The following is a 24,423-nucleotide window of genomic DNA, read 5'->3' on the forward strand; positions in this document are numbered from 1 at the left end:
GCAACTTAATGGCCCACCTGAATGTCCTAGAAAAAAAAAGAAGTAGACACATCCAAGAGGAGTAGACATCAGGGAAATAATCAAACTCAAGGCTGAAATCAATGAATTAGAATCAAATAAAACTATTCAAAGAATCAATGAAACCAAGAGCTGGTTCTTTGAGAAAATCAACAAAATAGACAAACCCTTAGCCAAACTAACTGAAAGGCAGACAGAAACTATACAAATCAGCAAAATCAGAAACGAAAAGGGGGACATAATAACAGACACTGAGGAAATCCAAACAATCATTAGGTCATACTACAAAAGCCTATTTGCCACAAAAATTTGAAAAATCTTAAGGAAATGGACAATTTTTTTGATAGATTCCATCTACGAAAATTAAATCAAGATCAGGTAGAACGATAGAATAGTCCTATATGCCCTCGAAGAAATAGAAGCACTCATCAACATTCTCTCTTCCAAAACAAAACAAAACAAAACAACCCAGGGTCAGATGATTACAGGGCAGAATTCTACCAGACCTTCAAAGCAGCACTAACTCAAATTCTCTTCAAATTGTTCCACAAAAGAGAAACAGAAGGAAATTTACCAAACTCATTCTATGAAGCCACCGTCACCTTGATACCTAAACCACACAAAGACCCAACCAAAAAAAAGAGAACTTCAGACCTATCTCTCTTATGAACATTGATGAAAAAATACTCAATATACTCAATAAAATACTGACAAACTGAATCTAAGAACATATAAAAGATATCATTCACCATGACCAAGTAGGCTTCATGCCAGGTATGTAGGGGTGGTTCACTATATGGAAATCAATCATATAAAAAACTGAAGGAGAAAAACCACATGATCATTTCCTTAGATACAGAAAAAAGAATTTGACAAAATCCAACACCCATTCATGTGTAAAGTCTTGGAGAGATCAGGGATACAAGGTATATACCTAAACATAGTAAAGACCATATACAGCAAGCCTATAGCCAACATCAAACTAAATGAAGAGAAACTTAAATCAATCCCACTGAAATCAGGGACAAGGCAAGGCTGTCTACTCTCTCCATATCTCCTCAACTTAGTTCGTGAAGTCCTAGCTAGAGCAATAAGACAGCTAAAGGAGATCAAGGGGATACAAATCAGAAAGGAAGAAGTGAAAGTATCCCTGTTTGCAGATGATATGATAGTCTATATGAGCGATCCCAAAAACTCAGCCAGAGAACTCCTTCAGTTGATAAACACCTTCAGCAAAGTGGCTGGATACAAAATTAACTCAACAACAAATCAAAAAAATCAGTAGCTTTCCTGTATAACAAAGACAAAAGGGCTGAGAAAGAAATCAGGGAAACAATACCCTTCACAATAAACACTAATAACACAAAGTACCTTGGTGTGATTCCAAACAAGCAAGTGAAAGACCTGTTTGAAAAAAAACTTCAAGTCTCTGAAGAAAGACATTGAAGAAGATATCAGAAGATGGAAAGATCTCCCATGCTCATGGATCAGTAGGATTGAAATAATGCAAATGGCCATCCTGCCAAAAGGAATCTACAGATTCAATGCAATTCCCATCAAAATACCAACAATTCTTTAGAAAATTTGAAAGAAAAATAATCAACTTTATATGGCAAAACAAAAAACCTAAATTGCTAAAATGATCCTGTACAACAACTGATCATCTGGAGGTATCTGCATCCCTGATAGCAAGCTGTACTACAGAGAAATAGTGATAAAAACTACATGGTACTGGCAAAGAAACAGAATGGTGGTTCAATGGAATTGAATTGAAGACCCAGAAATAATCCCTCACACCTATGGAGGCTTGATTTTTGTCAAAGAATCCAAAACCATACAATGGAAAAAAGACAGCACCTTCAACAAATGGTGCTGGTCAAACTAGATGTCTACATGCAGAAAAATACAAATAGATCCATATTTATCACTCTGTACAAAACTAAAGTCCAAGTGGATCAAAGACCTCAACATAAAACCAGATACACTAAATTGGTTAGAATTAAAAATGGGGAAGAGCCTAGAACTCATTAGTACAGGTGACAACTTCCTGAACAGAACACCAACAGCAAAAGCTCTAAGGTCAACAATCAATAAACGTGACCTCATGAAACTTAAAAGCTTCTGTAAAGCAAAGGACACTGTCAACAGAAAAAAAAAAAAGTGCAGCCTACACACTGGGAAAGGATCTTCACCAACCACATATCTGACAGAGGGCTAATATCCAGAATATATAAAGAAATAAAGAAGTTAAAAAGCAACAAATTAAGCAATCCAATTAAAAATGGGGTACAGAGCTAAACAGAGAATTCTCTGTAGAGGAATATAGAATGGCAGGGAAACATTTAAAGAGACGCTCAATGTCCTTAGTCATCAGGGAGATGCAAATCAAAACCCTGAGATTTCACCTTGCACCCATCAGAATGGCTAAGATAAAAAATCCAAGTGACAATACAAGCTGGAGAGGATGTGGAGAAAGGGGAATCCTCCTCCATTGCTAGTGGGAATGTAAAGTTGTACAACCACTTTGGAAATCAATCTGGCACTTTCTCAGAAAATTAGGAATAGTGCTTCCTCAAGATCCAGTTATACCACTCTTAGGCATATATTCAAAATATGCTCAAGTATACAACAAAGACATTTGTTCAACCATGTTTATAGCAGCTTTATTTGTAACAGCTAGAACCTGGAAACAACTCAAATGTCCCTCGGCAGAGAAACGGATACAGAAACGAATAATTGTGATACGATTACACAATGGAATATACTCAGCAATTAAAATCAAGGAAATCATGAAATTTGCAGGCAAATGGTGGGAACTAGAAAAGATCATCCTGAATGAGGTATCCCAGAAACAGAAAGATACACATGGTGTATACTCACTTATAAGTCGATACTAGACATATAATATAGAATAAACCTACAAAAATCTGTACACCTAAAGAAGGTGAGCTAGAAGGAGGGCCCTGGGTAAGATGGTCAATTCTCACACAGAAAGGTAAATTGGACAGTCATTAGAAGAAGGAGAAAACAGGAAACAGGATAGGATCCTACCAAGGAGGGCCTCTGAAAGACTCAAACTAGCATTGTATCAAAGTAGATACTGAGACTCATAAACAAACTTTGGGCAGAGTTCAGGGAATCTTAGAGAAGAAAGGGGAAATAGTAAGACCTGGAGAGGACAGGAGTTCCACAAGGATAGCAACAGAACCAAAATATCTGGGATCAGAGGTCTTTTCTGAGACTAATCCTCCAACTAAGGACCATTCATGGATATAACCTAGAACCCCTGCTCAGATGTAGCCCATGGCAGCTCAGTGTCCAACTGAGTTTCCTAGTAAGGGGAACAGGAACTGTCTCTGACATGAACTCAGTGGCTAGCTTTTTTACCACCTCCCTGGATAGGGAAGCAGCCTTGCCAAGCCACAGAGGAGGACAATGCAGCCAGTTCTGATGTGACTGGATATGCTAGGGTCAGATGGAAGGGGAGGAGGACCTCCCCTATCTGTGGACTTGGAGAGGGGCATAGGAGGAGATGAGGGAGGGAGGAGAACAAGGAGGGGACTACAGCTGTGATACAAAATGAATAAACTGTAATTAATATAAAAAAATAAAAAATTAAAAAAATAAATCATGAAGTTTGCAAGCATATGGATGAATTAGAAAAGATTACACTAACCCAGACCCAGAAAGATGCATAGGGTATGATTCACTTATAACTGGATATTGGACTTATAGTATTGAATAACCATACTATAATCTACAGGCCCACAGAAGGTAAGTAAAAAGGAGGGCCCAATAAGATTGCTGAATGTCACTCAGAAGGGGAAATAGAATAGACATTGGAAGTGTATTAAGAGAAGTAACTAGGAAACAGATAGAATGGGGATGGAAATGATGGTGAGGATCAGATGTGGGGAGAGCTGGGGTTGGAAGTGGAAGGGCTGGCAACAAGAAGGGAAACTGAGTGGGGGGGCATCTCCTTTTCAAGCTGGAGGCCTGAAACTGTGTAGGCTCCTGGGAGGATATGGAATGACTCAAGCTGAGACTTCTAATAGGTGAGGAGATGAAAACTGAAGTGACCACCTCCTAGCCAGGCAGGATTAGTAGAAGGAGGGGAACAACATCCCACTGAAAAACTTTCATTCAAAAATTACCCTGCCTACAAGAAGTACAAAGTTAAAGAGGGAACAAAGATTGAGGGAAGGCCAACCAATAGTTGGCCCAACCTGAAATCCACCCCACTGTAGAGAGCCAATCCCTAACACTATTAATGAGGTTCTGCTGTGTTTGCAGACAAGAGCCTAACTTGACTGTCATCTGGGAGGGTCCAGCAAGCAGAGGATAAGGATAGATACTAGGACTTGTATCTAAGCATGTTATGGTGCTTTGGGGGTCCTGAGGAAGTGCTGAAGGAAAGATGGAAGGACATAGAGGGGACAGGAACCTCACAAGAAGAGCAACAGAAACATCTAAACCAGATCCATGGGGACTTCCAGAGACTGATATATCAACCAAGGAGCAAGCATGGTCTGGACCTAGGCCCCCTGCACATATGTCGCCAATGCTGTGCTTGCTCTTCATGTGGGGCACCTGCCGAGTGCAGGGGTCCATGTTTCTAACATGGACTCTATAGTCTGCTTTTGGATCACTTTTCCCTGGCAGGGCTGCCTTGCCTGGCCTCAGGAGATGAGGATATGCTCAATTATGATGTGCCTTGATTTGTTGGAGAGGGTGAATGCAGGGGGAGGGGATTTCCTTTTCTGGGAGTAAAGGGAGAGGGAAAAGAGAGGAAAGGAGGGACTGGGAGGAGAAGAGAGAGGGAGGACCCTTGGGATGTAAAGTAAATAAACTGAAAATAAACTAAAAAAATAAGGCTCAAAGGGAAAAGACCATGAGAGGAAGGTGGAATTGGTAATGTATCTATAAAGCAAGGACTGTCAGCCATCAGCAGGACCTTGGGGAACCAATTATCTTAAGGCATACCATTGTACAGTTGTAGTACTATGTTACTTATGCAAACTAATTCACATAGGTAAGAGTTGAGCTCCATCACTTTTGTGCTCCATGACTTAGACTACTGGACAAATCTCCTTTCTTTCTTAAGGGCACTTACCTTTCTGTGATTGTTTCTCTGAGGCCACTTGCCACACCTTTGACCACAGTGCTTGCTTTGGGTGTCAGCACCACCTGAGATATAAAAAACGAGCCCTTCTTTCTTCTCTCAGTAATGGATGCCTGAAGAAACTGGATCAATTTCTCAGGGTCTGTTGTGTTTGCCCAAGGTGCTGGCATCATCTGCCCAGGCCAAAGAAAGGGCACTTCCAGTGCCACTGGACTGTGGTAGAAGACCAATACTTGATAGTCCTTCTCCCATAGGTACTTTAGACTTACTTCCTGGGCAAAAATGGCTGGGCACATTTTGTTTCCATAGATGTCTTTCAGCATTTGGACCAGTTTTTCATGGTGGTATTTCTGCATTCCATAAAAATGGTTGAAGTCCAAGAATACTACCTCTTTGTGATGATCTGTGAGAAATGCATTGATCTCTTCAAGACCCTCATTGACTTTGGCACTGAATAAGCCATGAGCAAAGTACAGTTCATTGTCTGGGTCTCTGGGCTTCGTGGAAATTCGAAGGTCAAAGTAACGGATTCCAGCTCCCAGCTGACCAGTGAAGCTCATTGTTTGAGTGGCTAACCATTTCCGCATCAGCTTCTTGGCTACAGTTCCGAACACAGAGACAAAATTTTGGACAGTTTCTGGCTGCTCAGGGCCTACTGGAGAGGCTTCATCAATGTAGAAGCTGAAGGAATCATGGGACCCTGGGAGAGTAACAAGGCATAATGTGGTTAATTTCCAGTCTTCATAACATATCACTTCTTTCCCTCCTGAAAATTACTCACTTCCCCCGCAGATGAGCCAAAGAAACTACAGGCAATTTTTACTTAATACCCACATTTTGTGGGGTCCTTTGAATGGCCTGGTGTAGGAAAGAGAACACTTCAGTTGACCAAAACTGATGGTGAAATAGTAAATAATTTCCTTCAAATCAGTACTTCAGGACTCACAGAATCATCGACTGTGAACTAAACACACCACGCCCACAAGGAATGACTTCCTCTACAGGCAATGTAAATGAGTATTCATGAAGTGTGATGTATGGAAACTCATAAGGATTAGATACTTTGCCTTCAATTACACCCTCTGTGCTGGTAATCTTGTCAGCGTGATAGGATTTGAAAATCACCTAGGGGAATATTTGCAGAAACAGTTAATTGATATAAAAAGATGTGCCCAGAATGTGGGTAGTACCATGATATGGGGCTCTAGACTGTATGAAAAAGAAAGAGAGAAAATGAAAAGAACATTAGCATTCATCTCTCTGCTTCCTGACTATGGATGCAGCCACAGCTGGGGCTGAGCTCATTACTACTCCATTACTGACACCCTCAAACTGTGAGTCAAAGTAACTTCTCCATTCTTTAAGGTGATCTTACAGTGTACTTTGTCACAGCAGCAAGGAAACAAATACAGAAGTTCCTTTTGTTCTGAGCATGCATAAGGGGATTGTCTCAATGAATAAAAAAATGCCCTTTCTTCATGTGGCTAAATGGAGTATGAATTTTCACCTCACACATTTGGTTAAGCAAAGAAAGGTGATGAGATCAAGGAAGGAGAGGTAAGAGTAGACTACAATGCTGTCGTCTTTATCTTCATTCCTAACCTTATGCTTGGCCTTGTACTTATAAACTATGATGAGATCAAATGCTTTTTACATACCGAGTAAACACTGAAATGTCTTGTGAAATAATACAACTGACTGTGTTTTAAAATTTACCAATAAACCCCATTCTTCACAGATATTTTCTCTCAATAGAAAAACCTCTCTGTGGAATTGATTTTCAAATTCATAAGAATTCCTTTTTTTGGATAACAAGAGCTATTTGTTTGGTTGTCTACCTGGAGAAGTTATGAATGTTAAGCCTCCGTAACTGCAGTGATTGGTATGTTTACATTTGCGTATAAGTATGGAGTAGCATTGGCATGCGATCAGGACCTATAAAGAAAATAATCTCAAAGTTGAGTTTTATCTTTCCAATCTTCCGATTTGCTCTTGGCCATGATTACTGAATCATTACAATGGAATTCATGTGTCTTGGATGCTTGACATATCAAAAGAAGCAGATGTGCTTCCAATTTTGTCACATTTTCTTTCACTTTCATGACCTTGTCCCTGAGCCATTGTTCCCCATCTGTTACTTAGCTTCTCCTGAGTTCATTTTGTTGCTCTAATTTTGACACAGGCCCACAAGGCACTGATTGTTTCTTTTTTCTTTTCTTTTCTTTTTCTTTTTTTTTGTAGATCTTTAAATTCTCCAACCTAAAACATATGTATACATACATACATATATATATACATACATACATGGCCATGCTCTCTCTTTCTCCCCTTTAAATTTTGAAGACAACATCTCAGGGAATTTGTCAACTAATCGATTTGATGCATTTTTCCCAGGGATGCAGTATTTATCCTGCCTGCATTCTACAGCCGCACCTATGTATGCTGTCTCCATGCATGTGTGTAGCCACTTCTCTTTGCAGAAACCATAGAGAGAAGTCAAAGAGCATCAACTTTGGATATTGCAGAAAGTTCAGTGATAAAACAATTTGTAAATGTACTTTAATATTCAGAAAATTATGGCATTTAAGATATAGAACAGAGAACATCTCAAGAATTTTTAGACTTTCAAACAATAAAAGGTAAAAGGTAATCCAAACAAATAAAAATGCTATGTTGAATTTTCTAAACTCATACACTTCTCTGTGAATGTTGGTCAACAGCAGTTTGTTCAGCTTCTTCACTTATATTAGGAATCAGATAAACTGCTGCTAATAAATCAATATTCAGAAATTTAAGTAACTATAAATTATGCTAGTGTCAGGAAAGAGGACAGCTCCAGTTTCTCATCTTCCTTCAAGACTTTTCAATTTGGCTTTATTGTTACCTTTCTATTATGTAGTACATAGAAAATATTTTAATATAAAAAGGCATGGAAAAACAATTATAAAAAACAAAATAGGTTTAAAATAATGTTATTTGTTGACCTTCAAATAAAGTATGTCATTGAGATCAAAATAAAAGAACATTAACAGTAAAAACTGTTAAAATTATGTAGAAAGAAATAAATGGTGCCTCTACCAAAATCCTTTTTAAGCTAGGTGGCTCCGTGGCATAAAAAGCAGCTTTTGAGGGTGGTACACTGGGGCTGCTTTATTCTGTAGGCATTATATGGGAAAAGAGTTAAATCTGTTGTATAAAAGACAGTCTATGCATTGAAGTGAGGGTAAATAGCCTAATGTGGGATTTCTCCAAAGGAAATATTTTAATGACATTAAATCCTATTTAGAATGATGCTACCTAATGTCAACATTTACACTGAGATCTTTTCTATTGTTTGACCTAAAGTAGAAGCACTACTTTGTGAGGCTGAAAAAGAGACAGTAAATTTTGTCTTAACTTTTTCTCTTTTTCCCTTTTAATTTCTTTCTTTCTTTCTTTCTTTCTTTCTTTCTTTCTTTCTTTCTTTCTCTTTCTTTCTTTCTTTCTTTCTTTCTTCCTTTCTTTCTTTTTTCATCACTTTGCAGCCTGATCGAAGCCCCCTCCCTCCTCTCCTCCCAGTCCCATGCTCACACACCTTCCACCCTTGCCCTTTTCTCAGAGAAGGGGAGGCCCCAATGGGTACCAACCCATCCTGGCACTCCAAGTCACAGCAGGGCTAAACACATCCTCTCCCACTGAGGATAGACAAGGCAGCTCAGCTAGGGAAAAGGGGCCCAAATGCAGGCAATAGAGTCAGATGCAGGCCCTACTCCCATTGATTGGGGATCCACATGATTACCAGGCTGCATTCAACTGAAGAATGGATAAAGAAAATGTGGTACATTTACACAATGGAAATGCTACTAAGTTATTAAAAATAAGGAAATCATGAAATTTGTAGGCAAATGGATGAAGCCAGAAAGTATCATCCCGAATGAGGTAACACAGACCCAGAAAGACACACATGACATGAGTCTAGCATAACTGTCCTTTGAGAGGCTCTACACAGCCATGGATTGAAACAGAAGCTGAGATTCACTGGCAAACATTAAGTGGAGCTCAAAGAATCATGTGGAAGAGTTGGGGGAAGGATAGAGGTACCCAGAGGGGACAGGAAAACTTACAGAATCAACTAACCTGGGCTCACAGGAGCTCACTGAGACTGAACCACCAACCAAAGAGCATGCATGGACTGACCCTAAGCCCACTACACATGTGTAGCTGATGGATGGCATGGTCTTCTCATGGGTCCTCTAGCAATTGGAGCAAGGAATATCTCTGACATGGACTCCATTGCCCGCTTTTGGATCACTTTCCGCTTTCAGCTGGGCTGCCTTGTCTGGGCTCAGTGGAAGATGTGCTTAGTCCGGATATGTCTTGATGTGTTGATATGAAGTTGGTATGGGAAGTGGGAAGGAAGGAGCTCTCTTTTTCAGAGAAGGAAAGGGGTAGATGGGGAAGAAGGTGGGAGAGTGGGACTGGGAGGAAAGGAGGGAGGGGGTTTCAGTAGGGATATAAAATGGATGAATGAATGAATAAAAAAATAAGTAAAATATTTTTTCTTAGAGGAAAAACTGATATGTAGAATCTGATATCAAAATATACTAGCTTCCAAGTTGTATACTTTAAAAATTCATTCATTGCTAGGTGTGGTGGCACAGGCCTTTAGTGCCAGCACTCAGGAGGCAAAGGCAGGCAGATCTGTGAGTTTGAGGCCAGCCAGGCTAAACAGAGCAACTTCCAGGACAGCTAGCACTACAGAGAAACTGTCTCAAAAAAAAAAAAAAAATGAGAGAGGGAGGGGCTGATTTAAATAGGCTTGGGATTAAAATGCACGAGGCAATGCAATGCACTGTAGGCAGCATTAAAGGAGGTGTGGAGGAATAGGGCCAAGATTCATGGCTTAAAACTGGAGGGCTTTCAGGCCATTGATATGGCTTTTATTTTCTATACTATTAAATTAAAATGTTGCTTCACGAGATTCTTATAAGGAATGAGTCAATAGCATAGTAGGACTAGAAATATATACTATGTAGCACCATAAACATAACAACAATTAAAGTTTTATATTGTTATAACTAGTTAAGACTAAGCAAACATCATCTTCACAAGTGTACACAGGGTGGCGGTACAAGCTCTTCGGGGGGGGAGATAAATATTGAAGTTGCAGGATTAAGGTTTGGAAATGTTTATTAGAAATTAGAGTCCTAGTCACCTCATGTCCAAGTATAAAACAAAAGAAAAATACCACATTTACTGTTGTTTTGAAGATCTAAAGACTTATATCCATTATATTTAATAATAAAGATAATATAGACTAGCTTCTGGTGCTCCTTTTTCAATATCCCTTCAGTATTATTTATGCAAGATCATCCAGATGAATTTTTGGTTGCTCTCTGTGTTTGACCATAGCTTCATTTCAAATAACAAAATTATAGGTGATGATATATATTGAAGAAGATGTATCAAATCAACTTCAGAGTAAATGACCCAGCAAATTCAAGTCTGAGTGGTGCATATGAATTTGGTTCCAATAGCCACAGCTGTACCTTTGAATCCAGGCTCTGACTGTGTCACAGTAAAAACACCATCCGTCCTTTCCCTGGCAAAACACTGAGCTTGCTTGTGACAAGAGCCTCTGTCTCCTCCTCCATCCCCCTGAGAATCCTACAGCAAGTTTCTTGGGTACTTGATAACTTGGTTGTCATAAGATCACAGAAGGAATGCCGAAGTAGTAAGGAAGAATGAGTGTTATCTTCCATTGTGAACAAAAATGACTCCTGGGTGAGGATATAAGAAGGTGGACTTGTTTTTGTGACTGGTTTCTGGGGCAGAACAAAAGTGGTTGGTGTTGTGGCCATGTTTCCTGAGAAGTAAAGGACACTGGAGGGGTTTTTCTTTTTATCTTTCCAACAAGGAAGTCCAAATCCTAACTTCATTTCTTCCTGTGTGGTGAAGCACCCTTAACAGTCATGGTGGACGTTCCTTCCCTTGACTTCATAATCTCTACATTTCTAATTGTCACTGGATGTTTGATTATGGTTACCAACTTTTTCCTCTATCTTTGTATCTTACTCTCCACCTAAAACTTTCCCCGTATACACTCGACTTTAAGCCCAGACTGAAAGCTTTCAAAAACAAAACAAAACAAAACAAAACAAAACAAAACAAAACAAAACATATTTAAGAAGTTAACTTTTAAATATCTGGGCTCATTATAGCATCTAGCTATAGAAGTAAAAAATATTTTATCCATAGAAATCATTCAAAACTCTGCATAAAGAAACACTACAGACGTGAAATAGCTACTTCTATCAATAATAACCATTTTTTTCATGTTATGCCAAACTAAGCTGCTTTACACAGGCTCATCAGCCCTTCTCCCTCTTACTGAATTCTACTCTGACATCTCAGAGCAATAGTTGCTGCCAAAGATTATTCATGCTTTCTATTCTCCAACTATGGTTCCTCCTCTTACTCTTGTAAGACTATGAGTACAGAGAGTTATGAGAAACCTTAGGAGTGCTACAGATGACTATGAAAGACAGCCTTCCTGTCGTCTGTGTGACCTCATTACTATTTCTTGGCACATAGCATGGTATGTACATGGCTAATGCCATCATTATAAAATTAAACCAAAATTCTGTTCAACCATTCTGAGCACTTGGTGCTGGTAAACCTCTTAGAATATTCAACATTTCCCTAGTTTCTTTTCCTTTCTTTGCCATTGTCTTCTTTCAATCTCCCTCATCTGTCTTCTCATTGGGTTTATCTTCAACTTTTTTCTGCTCCTCAAGCCACATAATATTCAAGTTGTACTGTGTTGAGTTAATTACTATTTTAGAAAAGAAAATAGCCTATCAAAGAGCTGTTTTTGTTTGTTTTCTTTTCATTGTAATACTAGTGTTCTGTTGGTTTGTGTGGACCCCTGAAACAGCTTTCAAGTACCACTTTGAGATTAGCAGTTTCCCAATCATCCCTGTTGTCACAGCTCAGACTTCCTCCTCAAAAGTTAACTTGCTTCAGTCTCTAGAATGGATTTAACCTGAGAGAAAAATATACACAGTTCCAGCCCTACATCCATCAACAAGATCCCCTGCTTTCCGTATTTTCACCATCAGGCTTTGTGACCTAGTAATTTTCCTTGTATCCAGCTCTCCTAAAACATTTACTTTGACAATTCCTACTTCACAAGAATTCAAACGTGCCATCACAAACAACTTGACTGGTTATTACAATCCCATCTTCTGTAGCTAGTATTTCTCAGTGCTTCAATATCAGTGCTTCTCAATATCAATCTATGGAGTGCTAAATAGCTCTTTAGCCTCTGATTACTCCTCCTAAATTCCTAAACACCACCCTCTGTGAGGCTGCCCCCCTGACTGAGGGTAAAAAGGACTATGACCTTAGAATCATTAAGTCTTACTTCAAAGCCTGTATGTCACAAAATTTGAAAATCTAAAGGAAATGGAAGATTTTCTGGATAGATTTCACTTACCAAAGTTAAATCAAGATCATGTAAACAGTTTACACTGTCCTATAACCCTTAAGGAAATAGAAGCAGTCATCAAAAGTCTCCCAACTTCCTTTCCCACCCGCCAAAAAAAAAAAAAAAAAAAAGGTTCAGGACCAGATTGTTTTAGTGAAGACTTTCAAAGAAGAGATAATACCAATACTCCTCAAACTATTTCATAAAACAGAAACAGAAGGAACATTGCTAAACTCATGCTCTGAAACATGAGTCACTCTGATACCTAAACCACAAAAGACTGAACAAAGAAAGAATTACAGACCATTTTTCCTCATGAACATTGATGCAAAAATACTTGCAAACCAAATTTCAAAGCACATCAAATACATCATCCACCATGATGAAGTAAACTTCATCCCAGGAATACAGGGATGGTTCAACATATGAAAATCCAACACTGTAACCCACCATATAAACAAACTGAAAGGAAAAAAAATCATATGATCATCACAGATTAAGGGACTATCCAACCAATGTCTGGCCCATCCTGAGACCCACCCCAAAGGAGAGAGCTGACAGTATTAAGGACACTCTGCTATGCTTGCAGAAGGGAGCCTAGGATAGCTGTCTTCTGATAGGCTCCATCCAGCAATTTATAGAAACAGATGCTGAGACTCAGACAACCATTGGCGGAGTGCAGGGAGCCTTGTGGAAAAGTGGGGGAAAGGATAGAAGGACCTGGAGGGGACAGGAACTCCACAAGAAGACCAACAGAAACAACTATCCTGGGTCCAGGGTCTTGTGGAGACTAAACATTAACCAAGGACCATGCATGGACTGGACCTAGACCCCCTAAGCATATGTACCAGATGGGCAACTTGTTCTTCATGTGGGTTCCTTAGTAAGGGGAGCTGTCTCTGACAAGGACTCTGTTGCATAGTTTTCGATCACTTTCCCCTGGTGGAGCTGTCTTGCCAGGCCACCTAGGAAGAGGATATACTTAGTCCTGATGTGCTGGGGTGGGTTGGTGGGGGGGGGAGTTCCCCTTTTCTGATGGGTAGAAGAGTGGGGTAGAGGGAAGAGGGAAGGAGGATGGGACTGGCAGGGAAGGAGGGAGCTACAGTTAGGGTGTAAAATGAATAAATAAATAAATGAATAAATAAATAAATAAATATTTTTAAAAAAATGCTGAAAAAGGAAAGAAGAAAAAAAGATTACCAACAGATCTATAAGAAAAGGAAATGAAAGACTAAATTACTTGCAACTTCCCACAAAGCATTCATAGCAGACTTCCCCCTTTCCATTCCAACGTGCTTTCTGCTGGGCACTGCTTGGCATTAAGTTAAATGGATCCACGCCCTGAAGCTTTGCTGTGCAGTGCATTACTAAACCAATGACAACATCACAAACTGCTAACCTAGAATCACAACAGTGGGAAAAAATAACTTTCACAAAGGGAAGATACTGAGACATGTGTGTGTTTGTGTGCGTATATGTGTGTGTGTAATTTGAATTACATAAACTTAACAGCCCAGTTTGCCAGATAGTGAGCCATAGTAACAGGCTCTTCTGCCCTGGAGCCACCTGCATCAGTGATATTTAGTCAAGGGTGATTTTGGTTCAGGGATATCTGAAAATATAAGAAGACATTCTGGCTATAAGAACACAAGGAGGCTGCTGTTAGCATATGATGGGCTGGGGTTGCATATGATAGGTAGAAGCCGAGAATGCCAGTAGGTATCCTGCGATACCCAGAGAGCCTTCACAATAAAGAATCAGATGGCACAAGTATCAATAGTTACCAAGTAGAGACAGCTTTCTCTTGTGCGAACCTTATAGGCAGATAATTTCCGAAGTCCGCCAGAACTTTGAATTAGTCATCTCTACCTGCAATGCTCATCTTTGCAGCTTATCTCACATATATTTTCCATTGTGCCTTTCTACACTGAAGCTGTTCTGCCAGCACACAGCAACAGAAAACTCACATACAAGGGGTTGCTTCTGACTTTGGTTAAAAATCAATAGAATACGTAGTCTGGGGACTTAGTTCACCCAGCTACTTGTTGTTGTTGTTGTTGGTGTGTGTAGTATGATGCGTTGCTCTTTTTACTTCATAATGTCTTTTATTGTTCTGGGTGATTTCCAGGCGCTCGATCTCTACTCTAGAAGCTCTTTTATGGCACAAGTTTTGCTGGGGAATATTTATCTAACAATTTAAAAAAATCATTAAATAAACTGAGCACCTATTAGACACATGATCTGCTATAGCTCCGAAGAGACAGGGATTGGGAGAAAGATTTAAAAAAGTAAAACAGGCAAGAAGGAAAAAGGAAGTGAATCCCATCAAGTGTTTCCAATGACTTGCTTCCTCCTCTGAAGAACTGATCATTTGATACATAATTATTGAATGTCTGTTATATATCAAGCATTTGGACAGGCATTTGAAATAAAACAGCATACAAGTATTATCTGGATATTTCTTTATGGTGTTTATATTACAGTGAGGAGAAGCAGGCCGGAAAATCACCCTTATCACAAAGAATAATAAATTCTATGATAAACTACACTGGACACCTACAGTTAGAACAATGGTTTAATCCTGAGTGGGATATGATCTGCTAGAGGAAATTGCCAGCACATAAACACAGGGGGTGAGAACAAAAATCTCAAATACATGCGACCATTTAGACAATACTTCACAATGTGTTGTCTAAATGTAATGCATATCTGGTTCATTGGGGAGCTTGTTAAAACTTGACCGATTGGTCTTGGGTGAAGCATGAGATTCCACACTTCAGAAAACTCTGTGTTGTGAATGCTGTCGTCCCACTCTTAGAACAATGAGCTGTCAAGGTACTTCTTTGCTAATCATCGGTTTGTGAACTTGTCTTCCCTCCCTCAATCTTGCCTTTTGTGCTTTCTCATTCTCAGTGCCAACCTATTTGGGAAAGATAAATGCAAGCATACATAGACGCACATCAACACAGATACTTGCATCCACACAGAGACATACAAACACACATGAGCAGAGATAGCAGCATTCAATAAGGACAAACACAGAGATTTTTGCATGTGTGACCTGTGTTATGTCTATATGAGAGGCTTTTAAGTTTAGATGATATTATACTGTTCATGATTTGGATTATTTCTTTAAATACTGAATAAAAAATAAGAACTCAGCTGATAATTTTTTATTAATAAAAAATCAATATGTTTTTATAATAAACTTTTATTTTAGCTTCTCTATTTGGAGTTCATTTCTGGATAGTCAGAAGATCTCTGACAGTGAGTCTAAGTCTCCAAATAAAGAAGCTAAACTCAACTCCATAAAACTGGGAACAAGGTACAGTGCGTATCCCTCTCACTCCCGAGACCACCAAACTGCATTATCTTTCAGCTGTTTTTATTTCCTGGTTCATAATGATCACCCTTCCAAGTGCAGTGAGTCAGGGAGAAGGATGAGCCAATGATGACTAAATAATAAGAAAACGGGAGGGTGAAGGTTTGTCTGTGAAAGAAATGTAACAAATATATAGAGAAAAACAGCACATTTTATCAATAATTGGCCTTGACTGTTTTGGCATAGCTCAGAGGCAAATTCAAAAGAGACCTGACTGCAAGGGAATGATTTGGAAGAGAACCAGAAAAGAGAACAACCTGGTTCTTTGTGGTATTCTGCTCCAAGGTCCTGGACGGCTTTAAAAGGGTAGAATGGTCTGGACCTTAAAGAAACACATGCTTTATTTATGATAAAACCCAAGGAAATCTGTTTTTCACAGCAAGATGGCTTGTTATTTCCCCAATTGCTGCCCTAGAATTGTTCTATGAAATTAAAGGAAAGAGTGTTTTCTATTGTTTTTGGCAGTGATCCAGTGTCCGTGGGGTCCACTTAGCGTGGACCACTCTCCAGAGCTCTAGTCACATTCGGCTTCTTCCTCTTTCTTGAACACACCAAGTCTATCCCCACTGAGCCTTGCTCTTGGGATCACACTGCCTGTTAACCTTCATATTCGAGTCAACTTAGATGCTGTCTCCTTAAATAAACTACACTATCCCACGTGTCTAATTCATTCAATCTTTTGCTTTGTCTCTAAGACATGAGGAACTTTTACTTAGGATTTATAACAAACTTCAAACTTAATTTTTAATTGTTTATTTTCTATTCCACCAATACATACTGAATTCCACAAGAATAAGACCAAATCTATTTTACTTGTTAATGCATTGCACAAAAAAGCACAGTGGTTGTCATGCAGGAGATATTTAATAACTATTACATGAAATAGTATCTTTCCCTCTTCGTGCGTATCGGTTTCCTCATCTATCAATGGGGCTGATGGAACTATTTTTTGATGACTATAAAACAAGTTAACTGGTAAATACAAAGAATAGTTCACTAAGAAAATGATTGAGAAACATTAGCTTTTACTATCACTTTGGATCAGTCTATGTACATTTCGCATGAAGACCTGAGTTCTTGGCACAGAAATCGCTTTCACCAAATATGAGCTACATGGAGGAAAGAATGAATGAGAATTAAACTGAAAGGTCATACATGCCCATAGAGACAATAAAATTTTAGAGTTAGGCAAAGGAAACATTGCATGGATAGATAATTTGTTGCAAAACCTTCTCTTTTCTCATTCCTTGGACCACAACTTGCTATTCCTGTGCTATGTGTCACAGTATCAATCAAGCCTCTCCAGCTGAAAAGGCTCTCCTTACCATGCAGGGCTCCAGGCTCTTACTGTGAGAGCCCATTTCTCTGATGTCCATAGCTATCACCAAATGCTTGTCCTTTACTCAATCTTCTGAGTATAAGTCTTTGGTCTTCAAGTCCAGGACAGCTTACTGCAGGGCATCTCTGTCCCCAGACATTGTGTTTTTATGACAGGGTGCACCATTGAAGCAGAAGCAAAGCTTTCAGCCTCCCATTTGGTGAACATGCACAATAAGAGACAGAGATGTGAGGATCTTTTCAGCTAGCCTGAGTTTCCTCATTCTTTTTAGGAGTTAATTTTATAAGATGTTGAGGGTTTTTTGCTTGTTTGTTTTGTTTTTATTTTTATTTTTCAGTGTTTTTATTATTAATTACAGTTTATACACTTTGTATTCTAGCCCCTTCCCTCATCAACTCCCAACCCCACCCTCCTTCCCTCATCTCCTCCCATACCACTCCCCAAGTCCACTGATAGGGAGGTCCTCCTCCCCTTCCATCTGACCCCAGCCTATCAGGTCTCATCAGGACTAGCTGCATTGTCTTCCTCTGTGGTCTGATAAGGCTGTACCCCCTTCAGGGGGAGGTGACCAAAGAGCCAATCATTGAGTTCATATCAGAGTCAGTCCCTGCTCCCATTACTAGGAAACCCACTTGGACACTGAGCTGCCATGGGCTACATCTGTGCAGGTGTTCTAAGTTATCTCCATGGATGGTCCTTGGTTGGAGTATCAGTCTCAGAAAAGACCCCTTTGCCCAGATTTTTTTGTTCTGTTGCTCTTCTTGTGGAGCTCCTGTCCCCTCCAGGTCTTTTTATCTCCCCCTTGTTTCATAAGATTCCCTGCACTCTGCCCAAAGTTTGGCTATGAGTCTCAGCATCTGCTTTAATACCCTGCTAGGTAGAGTCTTTCAGAGATCCTCTGTGGTAGGTTCCTGTCCTGTTCCTTGTTTTCTCCCTCTTCCTATGTCTATCCCATTTGCCTTTCTGAGTAAGGATTGATCATCTTACCCAGGGTCCTCCTTCTTGTTCACCTTCTTTAGGTGTACAGATTTTAGTGTGTTTATCTAAAGTCCAAGTGGATCAAAGACATCAACATAAAACCAGACACACTAAATCTGTTAGAAGAAAAAGTGGGGAATAGCCTTGAACTCATTGGCACAGGAGACAACTTCCTGAATTGAACACCAACAACACAGGCTCTTAAATCAACAATCAACAAATGGGACTTCATGAAACTAAAAAGCAAAGGACACAATCATTAGAATAAAATGACAGCCTACAGACTGGGAAAGAATCTTCAACAACCCTGTATCTGACAGAGGGCTAATATCCAGAATTATATAAAGAACTCAAGAAGTTAAACAGCATCAAATCAAGTAATCCAATTAAAAAATGGGGTACAGAGTAAACAGAATTCTCAGTGGAGGAATAGTGAATGGCAGAGAAACACTTAAAGAAATCTTCAACACCCTTAGTCATCAAGGAACTGCAAATCATAACCACCCTGAGATTTCACCTTACACCCATCAAAATGATTAACATCAAAAACTCAAGTGACAATACATGCTGGAAAGGATGTGGAGAAAGGGGAACCCTCCTCCACTGCTGGTGGGAATGTAAACTTGTACAATCACTATGGAAATCAATCTGGCATTTTCTCAGACAATTAGGGATAGAGCTATCTCAAGATCCAACTATACCACTTATAAGTGTTTTGTTTTGTTTTAATCTCACTGTCCTAAGCTCTTCTGTTGCAGGCAGCTGAGAGTTTGGAGTAGCCTTGGATATCTGCAGCCACAGAGCAGCCCTGACTGCAGAAGCATAGAATGAATGAATGGTCTGGAGAAAGGAGGAGAGAACATTCGCAAAAGTTAAACCCATATCAATAAATCACCTGTTCTGAAATGACTCAAAACAAAACACCTTGTTGATTTTTTTTTTCTGTAAGACGAAAAGAAACCTGGAAACACATAGTCTGGTTATTAAATTCTTGAATTTGAGGGCTAGAGTGCCTCTGAAGTCCTACTGTTCATTTTTGTCTTGTTTGTCCAGGACTATTTACTTTTCTTTTATGAATAATGAAAACCTAAAATAACACACTTTGCCCTTAATCATGTTTGTGCTACAGAAAAAAAACAACAAAAAAAATCTCCTTGAAATACAAGCCTTTGATTCAGTCATGCTCACAAAACACCACTTTTTGCCATCCGCTGGAGGCTTTTTGTTTGTTTGTTTGTTTGTTTTTATCAAAAAAGTGTTTGGGGTTGTGGATTTTTCCTTTGCTTTTCTTCTTGTCTTCCATTATCTTCCTCTGTCCTTGGGATTTTAGAGGTAGCTGTGTAGAGAACAGCATACCATTCTCACTTTCCAACTTTGCAGGGGGAAGGATAATACAGTCTATCAGAGAGCCAGGCACGCACAGACTGCTTGCCAAATGCCAGAACAAGCTGGGTACAAGCTTGGGTACAAGCTGGGTCTATCACATGCTGATTCTGCACAGCATTGCCTTGATGCTAGAGGATACTTTGTTTCCCCAATCGGATATGACATGCAGACATTCCCAAAACACTCACTCTCCAGTATATGTTATAAAGCGTTTGGTAATTATTGCACTGGGATTAATCATGTATTTTGTTAGTCATAGATTTAACAGGCAGAAACACATCAAATACATTAGATAATGTCCTCAGTGCTTTCCTGTAGTGCAGCATTGTCTTCAAAACAATCTAAATCACTGCATTTTGTAACACAAACTAATAAATTCTTAAACAAATCCTTATTAGGCTGCACTTCTGAATTTCCTTTTCATTTACATTATACTGAAGTTAGTCCTCTTCTGTTTCTTAGTCACCTTTCAGGAATTCAGGGGTTTCATTTGTTGTCAGATGACAAACTCTTCCTTCTCTGCTGTTTTACTCCTTGTCTCTTCATAGAGTTGTGGGACTACCTTAGGTAAAGGATGGGAGAACCTGGTTGTAGATGTTTGAATTGTAGTGACAGTGACAATGTTTGGCATTTGCTCTGAATAATGTTCTTGTTATATAGTCCACGTGCCGTGTGTGTGTGTGTGTGTGTGTGTGTGTGTGTGTGAACTGTCCCCTAAAACAGAGCCATTTCTTATTTCAGCCTCGCAAAGATTTTTTTGTCTTTATTACTGGTCCTTAGTCACTATGTCTAGTCCCTCAAAAACATATCTCAGAGTCCCCAATGCCAAAGAGAATGATACTATCTGTCCCCACTAACAGACTTTTTAGAGCTTAGCTAGAAACAAACATACTGCATTAGATATTATTCTTAAGAAAGTTTTTTTTTTCCAACATTTATTCATTCACTTTTGTGCAGATGTGGAGGTCAATGGGAAATTGCCAAAGTCGGTTTTCTTCTTGGCCCATGTGGGTTCTGTTCTGGGGATCAAACTCAGATTTTTCAGGCTTGGCACCAAACACCTTTAGGTTAGGTTTAGGGTTAGGTTTAGGGTTAGGGTTAGGGTTAGGGTTAGGGTTAGGGTTAGGGTTAGAGTTTGGGCTGGGTTAGGGTTAGGATTATTTACCCATTGAGCAACCTCTCTGGTCTCCTCACCCCTGTCTCCCTCATCCTGTACCTCTCTCCCCTTGCTTTCTCTTTATCTCTTTATCTTTGTCTTTCTGCCTCTGTCTGTATCTGTCTCTGTCTTTTTATGTCTCTTTAACCCTCTTATTCTCTCACTATAAACATTTTTATTTTACGAGAGTGTCTATTCTATACTGTCCTCTGGTTGGATTTATCCAGACTGGTTTACAAATGTGGTCAAATATATGCAGCATGTGGCACATTTAGAAAAACAAAAACAAACAAACAAAAAAATGAGTGCTGAAAAGATAACCAAGGAAATATATTTTCTAATGATACAAGGTTCAAATGGAAACAAAACAAAATGAAAATACAATAAGAGGGAATCATATTAATTTGTTGGCTCAAACTGGTTAGAGTTTATGGTTACTTTGGGAGTTAACACTCAACCAAAGTATATTGAAAATAATTAAAGGCTGCTGCCTAGTTATGAGTTACTTATTTTTATACTTACAAAGTACAGATTGTAAGTGAATGAGCCCAAGAATAGGAAAGAAGTCACAAATCTTGTTGGATATAAGAGAGGCAGTGCTGTGAATGCGCTCATTTTCAGGCACAAGGTAAGCAAGGTGAAAGGAAATGTTTCTGAGGTTTTATTTTGCTTTTTGTTTTGTTGTTGTTGTTGTTGTTTTATCTTGAGACAGGTTCTCCCTACGTACTGCTGGTTGCCCTGGAATTCACTATGTAAACCAAACCTTAAACTTACAGAAATCCTCCTGCCCCTGCCTACTGAATTCTAGATTAAAGTTAGATTATCACCATGCCCAATCCAGCAAATAATAGCACCAGCTTTTGTTTTTTAGGGTTTTTGTTTATTTGTTTGGTTTTTTTTTTTTTACATAAATCAGTTCAAATTAAGTGAAAATATATATCTAACACCTCCAGTGTGAAAAGAGATATACTAAAGTTTCGGGATGCTAAAGATAATGTTAATGTGTAAGGAGTAAGAATAAGCAAGATTACCTCTGGAAGCAATAAATTCATGCCCAGTAAACTTTTGAATATTTTTCAAAAGCATATAAGGAACTTGAAACAAGAACTTCTGGGAAATTCTGATAGAAGATAACCATTTCAATTTTCTAATATTTATTTATACCAGTCAATGAATTTGAGCTGTTGGAAGTTTTAGCTGACTGGATTAGCTTCCTGCCCTAAATTTTCCCATTTCCATAATAAATTCAGGCAATGGTCTCATGACTATGTGTTGAAAAGGCTTTCAACTCCTTGTGTAATTTTCAATTCTCAATTTGCTGAAAGTATCAAATTTTTTTTGTACTTTACAACATGAAAAGTCAATTTTATGTTTTTAAATCTCTTACTTCAAGAGAAACACATGAAAATATTTTAAAGTATCTATTTTAAAAGTACACAGCTTGGCTACTCAAAAAATAAGGAAAAGTCTCTCATTCATTTGGTCAAACCAAATCCAGAATTTACTAGGATAAGCTGTTCTTGAAGTTGAATATCTGGAGGCTATTTATTGATTGAAGAACAATGCGCTGAATGTTTTATAGGCCCAGAGGAGCAAGGCCTTGGATGGAGTGAACTATTCACATGGAGTCATGACCCTCTGAGGCCCAGACAATAGCCTCATGTTTCATTACAGCTCAGTGACAGTGTGGTTTGCCCATTGCAAAGGGAGTTTTAAAGCTGTTTGTCTATTTTGGTCATTGCTTTGTATTCACATGAGCAGGGAAGAGAGTGGGGGGAAAAAAAAGACAAATTTCTGACTCCCGTAGAATGTAATACTTTGCATTGCAGATATTTTATTTCTTAACCTGGATGGTGATTATGAGTATAATTATCATATGATTCTTACATTAGTGTATGTTTTTCTGGTATAGTTATTTCAAAGAAAAATGGTAGGTTATTACAGGCAAAACCAAAAGTAGTCATTATTTTCTAATTAAAACTAGAAAATTGGTAAGAGATGACACTTATGTACAATACAATGGAAGTTCAAAACTACATGCATTTTCTGACTTTTCAAAAAGAGTATTTCAGTTTGAGAAATCTAAAAAGCTTTATATTCACTCAACACTGATGTGTTGAGTCCAGTCACTGACTGCAAATATTGTATGTGCTCAGTCCATGAGTTATTCATTTCCTGGAGACTTTGTCTAAGATGGACCAATACCTTGACAACATTTTAGAACACCATCACAGGTCATGTGCTTCAGTGCAGCTTTTAATATATCTATCACAGGTTCAGGTTAGAAAATACAAAAATACTTCTTTGCTGTTGATGTTAATTACAAGCTTATTGATGAGTTTCACTGACCATTCAGTTTACACTGACCTTGATCAATTCCGAATTCATCAAGCATTCATCAAGCATATTAATCACTTAGATTCTTAGTTTCATTTTCCATTTCATGGTTATATAAATTACTTATTAAATAATATTCAAAGAAGAAATTCACCTTTCATCATTGCTAAGCAAATTTAGAACCAGGAAGGATGTTATCTGCTTGAAATCTAACTTCTCAAGTTTAAAGTCAACAGTCCTATGAAGTGATTAGTCAAAGTATTAGCAAAAAGCAAACTTTCCAAGACAGTTAGGGTAAGGAAAAAAGGATATTTATAACACAACTATGAAATCAGATTGTGGGGTACCTTGAAGTTACTTACAGTTGAAATTTTATCCCCTACTTCCAAAGCATAAGGATAAGTCAGGAATAGCTCCAGAAATTGGAAAGAATACATTACAATGTAGGGGCTATGAGAGCAACAAGGGCTCAATGAGCAGAGTCAGATGCTAGAGACAGGGTTTAGAAAGAATGAATACCCCACCTTTACTGTCTTTATTTGGGGATTCTTCACTGGTAAAAACCCATTGACAGATTTGAGAATAGTAAAAATGCTTTAAAAATTCCATAACACTTTAATGGGAATAGTGAAGTGAAAGAGGAAAGAGAGGTATAGAGCAGAAAGCAGATGGTGGCTAGACCAAAGAGCTTGCTCTGGAGTCAAAATATTCTAATTCAACAACCACTTTACACCCAAACATAATCCCTCTGCTGCTCAAAAGAGATATCTGATGAATTAAGCTTGGCTGAATGAAAACTTCCCAAGAGGAATAAAGATTTGGGCACCTATCGTTGGGTCAGAGCCCAGTGAGGTGGATCTTGGACTACCTTTTGCTTACAGAATTGGAATCAGGTCCAAAAGCTGTACTCAGGAGCAGATGCAGGCCAATGCCTTCCTCGGGCCAAGTGAGTAAAATGTTCCAAATACCCAGACCTACTCTGCATCCTCTTGCTTAACTGTGACACAACTCAGCATATGGCATGCTGGACACAGTGTGAAGTGTGCTACCATGGCCAAATACAGAATTGGTCTGGTTTAAGAGAAATGGCTTAGTTTTAAGAATCTGGGAGGCAGCTCTGAGAAGCATATTTCCATGGGAAGAGATTCAGTAGACTGAAAGAACTACGGAGTCCTAGCTACCTTTTCCCAATGAATAAGATAGATGGTCTAACAGTTGCCAACACAGACTACTATAT

General features: G+C 38.8%; 1 protein-coding gene across 1 annotated transcript in view; it reads right to left on the minus strand.

Moving 5' to 3' along the window:
* Plcxd3 (phosphatidylinositol specific phospholipase C X domain containing 3) overlaps window positions 1-24,423 on the minus strand; it is a 211,638-nt gene that overhangs the window by 67,524 nt on the left and 119,691 nt on the right. Inside the window, exon 2 of the mRNA XM_055601086.1 lies at window positions 5,132-5,840. Within this exon, the coding sequence (XP_055457061.1) occupies window positions 5,132-5,840 (709 nt within the window). The remainder of the gene's footprint in view (window positions 1-5,131; window positions 5,841-24,423) is intronic.

The sequence above is a fragment of the Psammomys obesus genome, unplaced genomic scaffold, assembly GCF_907164565.1.
Source record: "Psammomys obesus unplaced genomic scaffold, mPsaObe1.curated_primary_1811, whole genome shotgun sequence".
Lineage (NCBI taxonomy): Eukaryota > Metazoa > Chordata > Mammalia > Rodentia > Muridae > Psammomys > Psammomys obesus.